This window comes from Manacus vitellinus, unplaced genomic scaffold, assembly GCF_001715985.3.
Source record: "Manacus vitellinus isolate BGI_N305 unplaced genomic scaffold, ASM171598v3 scaffold_1_pilon, whole genome shotgun sequence".
Lineage (NCBI taxonomy): Eukaryota > Metazoa > Chordata > Aves > Passeriformes > Pipridae > Manacus > Manacus vitellinus.
The window spans coordinates 8,941-12,587 of record NW_021939396.1 but is presented as its reverse complement, the minus strand read 5'-3'; the positions used below and the strand labels follow the sequence as shown (position 1 = coordinate 12,587).

The 3,647-nt window shown below is 58.3% G+C and overlaps 1 protein-coding gene across 1 annotated transcript in view; it reads right to left on the bottom strand.

Annotated features, from left to right (window-relative positions):
• The window catches only part of TSTA3 (tissue specific transplantation antigen P35B), a 13,656-nt gene extending 10,853 nt beyond the window's left edge, over positions 1-2,803 (bottom strand). Inside the window, exons 1-8 of the mRNA XM_029959252.1 lie at positions 2,695-2,803; positions 2,366-2,494; positions 2,216-2,289; positions 1,882-2,015; positions 1,713-1,777; positions 655-721; positions 495-574; positions 143-389 (exon numbers count right to left, since the gene is read on the bottom strand). Coding sequence (XP_029815112.1) covers positions 143-389; positions 495-574; positions 655-721; positions 1,713-1,777; positions 1,882-2,015; positions 2,216-2,289; positions 2,366-2,494; positions 2,695-2,742 — 844 coding nt within the window. The 5' untranslated portion in view covers positions 2,743-2,803. The remainder of the gene's footprint in view (positions 1-142; positions 390-494; positions 575-654; positions 722-1,712; positions 1,778-1,881; positions 2,016-2,215; positions 2,290-2,365; positions 2,495-2,694) is intronic.
• Between the last annotated feature and the right edge of the window lie 844 nt (positions 2,804-3,647).

Here is a 3,647-nt window from a genome sequence, read left to right as displayed (position 1 = left end):
GGTTTGGGGATTTGGGAACGGATTTTCTTCACAGAATCATGGAATGGGCTGGATTGGAAGGGACTCTTTCAGGTCATCTCATCCAACCACTGTGCAAGGAGACACCTCCCACTATCCCAGCTTGCTCCAAGCCCCATCCAACCTGACCTTGGACACTTCCCAGGGACGGAGAAACCACCAACGTCCCTGGACACCCCGTGCCAGTGTTCCACCACCCTCATCCCGAAGGATGGACCACCCTGATGCCCCCAAGGCTGGCAGAGGCAGGACCTCCATGTCCCCACCTCACCTTTCCTGAAGGGAGTGAACTGGAAGCCGGGCAGGTACCGCCGGAGTTTGGCGTTGCTGGCCGTCTTCTTGAACTGCCCGTCGGCCTTGCTGGGGTCAAACTGGGATGGCAGGGATTAAGGAGGGAAAACGGGCGTTGCTTTGCCCCCACCATGTCCTGGTGGAGCGTGGGATTCCCCCCCGGAGCCCTCTCGGGTGAAGGATACGAGGAGCTCTCCCCGGAAATCCATGGCCTCTGCCACGGCCTCCGCCGCCTCCCGGATGGACACCTCGTCTTCTTCTCCCACTGCGGGGAAGGACAGGATGGTGGCTGTTCCCTCGTGGAGAGGGGATGGACAGGAGGAGGTCTGGGGGGGGAAGGTTCACCTGACAAAATGATGGGCTCCACCTCGTCGTATTCCCGCAGGACCCAAAGGAAGAGCCGGGCCAGGTCCTGGGGGGAAGAGCAGACAACCCTTGGGGGGGTCACTGCTGTTCCCAGCGTTCCCATTCCCAAGGAACCCAACCCAGGACAAACCAGGTGGGCTCAGACCCCTCTGGATCCCATTCCAGCCTTTCCACCCCCATTCCCTGCTTCCCAAAGCCACACACCCCAGGAAGTAGATGATGAACTGTCTCCTGGCTTTGCCCTCCCATCCCAAGGGAAACCAACCCCGAGGATGGCCCAGGACAAACCAGGAGGACTCAGACCCCTCTGGGGTCCCACCACCAGTCTTTCCAGCCCCATTCCCTGCTTCCCAAGGCCCCACACCCCAGGGAGTAGATGAGGAACTGTCTCCTGGCTTTGTCCTTCCAGCCCCATTCCCTGCTTCCCAAACTAGGGAATAGTAGATGAACTGTCTCCTGCCTTTGCCCTCCCATCCCAAGGGAAACCAATCCCGAGGATGGCCCAGGACAAACCAGGAGGACTCAGACCCCTCTGGATCCCATTCCAGCCCCATTCCCTGCTTTCCAAGGCCACAAACCCCAGGGGTAGACGCACTTTTGGGTTTGCCTTCCCATCCCAAGCAAATCCAACCGCAAGGATGGCCCAGGCAGGCTCAGACCCCTCTGGGTCCCATTCCAGCCTTTCCACCCCCATTCCCTGCTTCCCAAAGCCACACACCCCAGGGAGTAGATGATGAACTGTCTCCTGGCTTTGCCCTCCCATCCCAAGGGAACCCAACCCTGAGGATGGCCCAGGACAAACCAGGAGGACTCAGACCCCTCTGGGGTCCCACCACCAGTCTTTCCAGCCCCATTCCCTGCTTCCCAAGGCCCCACCCACCAGGGAGTAGATGAGGAACTGTCTCCTGACTTTGCCCTCCCATCCCAAGGGAACCAACCCCGAGGATGGCCCAGGACAAGCCAGGCAGGCTCAGACCCCTCTGGATCCCATTCCAGCCTTTCCAGCCCCATTCCCTGCTTCCCAAGGCCCCACCCACCAGGGAGTAGATGAACTGCCTCCTGGGCTTTCCCGTTCCCCACACGGTCAGAGCGGAGCCGGACTCTGCGGGAGGAAGGAGTGCAGCCGTCACCACCTCGCGGAGCAGGTGGAGAGTTGGAAAACCCTTCCCAAAAAAAAAACCCCCCCAGGAGCGCTGCCACCCTCACGTTTGGCCAGGTGGACCTTGTGGATGAGCCCCGGCAGGACGTGGCCGTCCTCGATGTTGAAGTTGTCGTGCGGCCCGAAGACGTTGGTGGGAATGACGGCGGTGAAGCGCCGGCCGTGCTGCTCGGAATAACCCCTGGATGGTAGCAGGGGCGGGATATCAGCTACTGGAATGGCCCCACAAGACCCCAGCCAGCAGCACCGATCCCAGGTATCTCTCCCCAGCTTCCGCCCCTGCGCCGTTTAAATCCCGGGAATCCCACGGGATTCCCGTTGCCTTGATAACCAAGGGGTGCTTCCACCCTGGGAAGGGGCTCCCGCGTGTCCCTCCCTCACCTGTTCTGGATGTCAATCATCCTCTTGGCGTAGGAGTAGCCGAAGTTGGAGCTGTGAGGGGGCCCGTTGTGGATCTGGGAATACGGGAGCGGAGCGTTAAGCGGGGAAGGGACGTTCCCTGGAATGTCGTGCGGGGACGGGAGCGCTCACCATGGTCTCGTCGATGGGATACGTGGTCTTGTCTGGGAAGATGCAGGTGGAGAGGCAGGAGACCACCTTCTCCACCCCCATCTCGTGGGCCGAGTGCAGGACGTTGTCATTGATGTGGATGTTTGTCCTCTGGGGAAAGGAGAGATTTATCGGGATTGTGGGATGGAGATTCCCCAAATCCCTTCGTCACTGGGCAAGCGCCGGCTTGTTAACAACTCCCGGAGCCACCGGAGCTCTTGGCTCTGGAAGCAGAACGAGCCCCCCTATCCCTGTGTCCCCATATCCCCCATCCCGGGGATCCTGATGGTGCCGGTTTTCCAGGGGCTCACCCAGAAATCCAGGTTGGAGCGGATGTTCTTGAAGAGGCCCCCGACCATGGCGGCCAAGTGGATGACGTGGGTGGGCCGGTGCCTCTCAAACAGGGCCTTGGTCTCGGAGCTGCTCCTGGAAGAAGAAATTTGGGAGCTCTGGGGGGGATCAACAGAGCAGGTGGGGGCGTTTCCGAGGAAAAACCCAATCCTGGGATGGGAAATATTGGGGTTTGGTGGCACCAACAGAGCAGCTTGTGGCGATTCCAAGGACAAACTCATTCTTGGGAGGAGAGATTTCAGGGGTCTGTGGCAGACTGGGGGGGTTCCAAGGAAAAGCCCAATCCTGGGATGGGAATCCAAGGAAAAACCCAATCCTGGGAGGGGAATCCAAGAAAAAACCCAATCTTGGGATGGGAAATTTTGGGGTGTTTGGTGGGGTCAACAGAGCAGATGGTGGGGTTTCTGAGGAAAAATCCAATCCTGGGGTGGGATATTTTGGGATTTGTTGGGGTCAACAGAGCAGATTGTGGGGATTCCAAGGAAAAACTCAATCCTGGGATGGGATATTTTGGCATTTAGTGAGGTCAACGGAGCAGACTGGGGCTTTTCCAAGGAAAAACCCAATCCCGGGATGGGATATTTTGGGGTTCTGTGGGGTCAACAGAGCAGACTGTGGGCATTCCAAGGAAAAACTCATTCTTGGGAAGAGAGATTTCAGGGGTCTGTGGCAGACTGGGGGAGTTCTAATGAAAAACCCAACCCTGGGATGGGAATCCAAGGAAAAACCCAGTCCTGGGATGGGATATTTTGAGGTTCTGTGAGGTCAACAGAGCAGATTGTGGCTTTTCCAAGGAAAACCCCAATCCTGGGATGGGATATTTTGGGGTTCTGTGGGGTCAGCAGAGCAGACTGTGGGCATTCCAAGGAAAAACTCATTCCTGGGAGGAGAGATTTCAGGGGTCTGTGGCAGA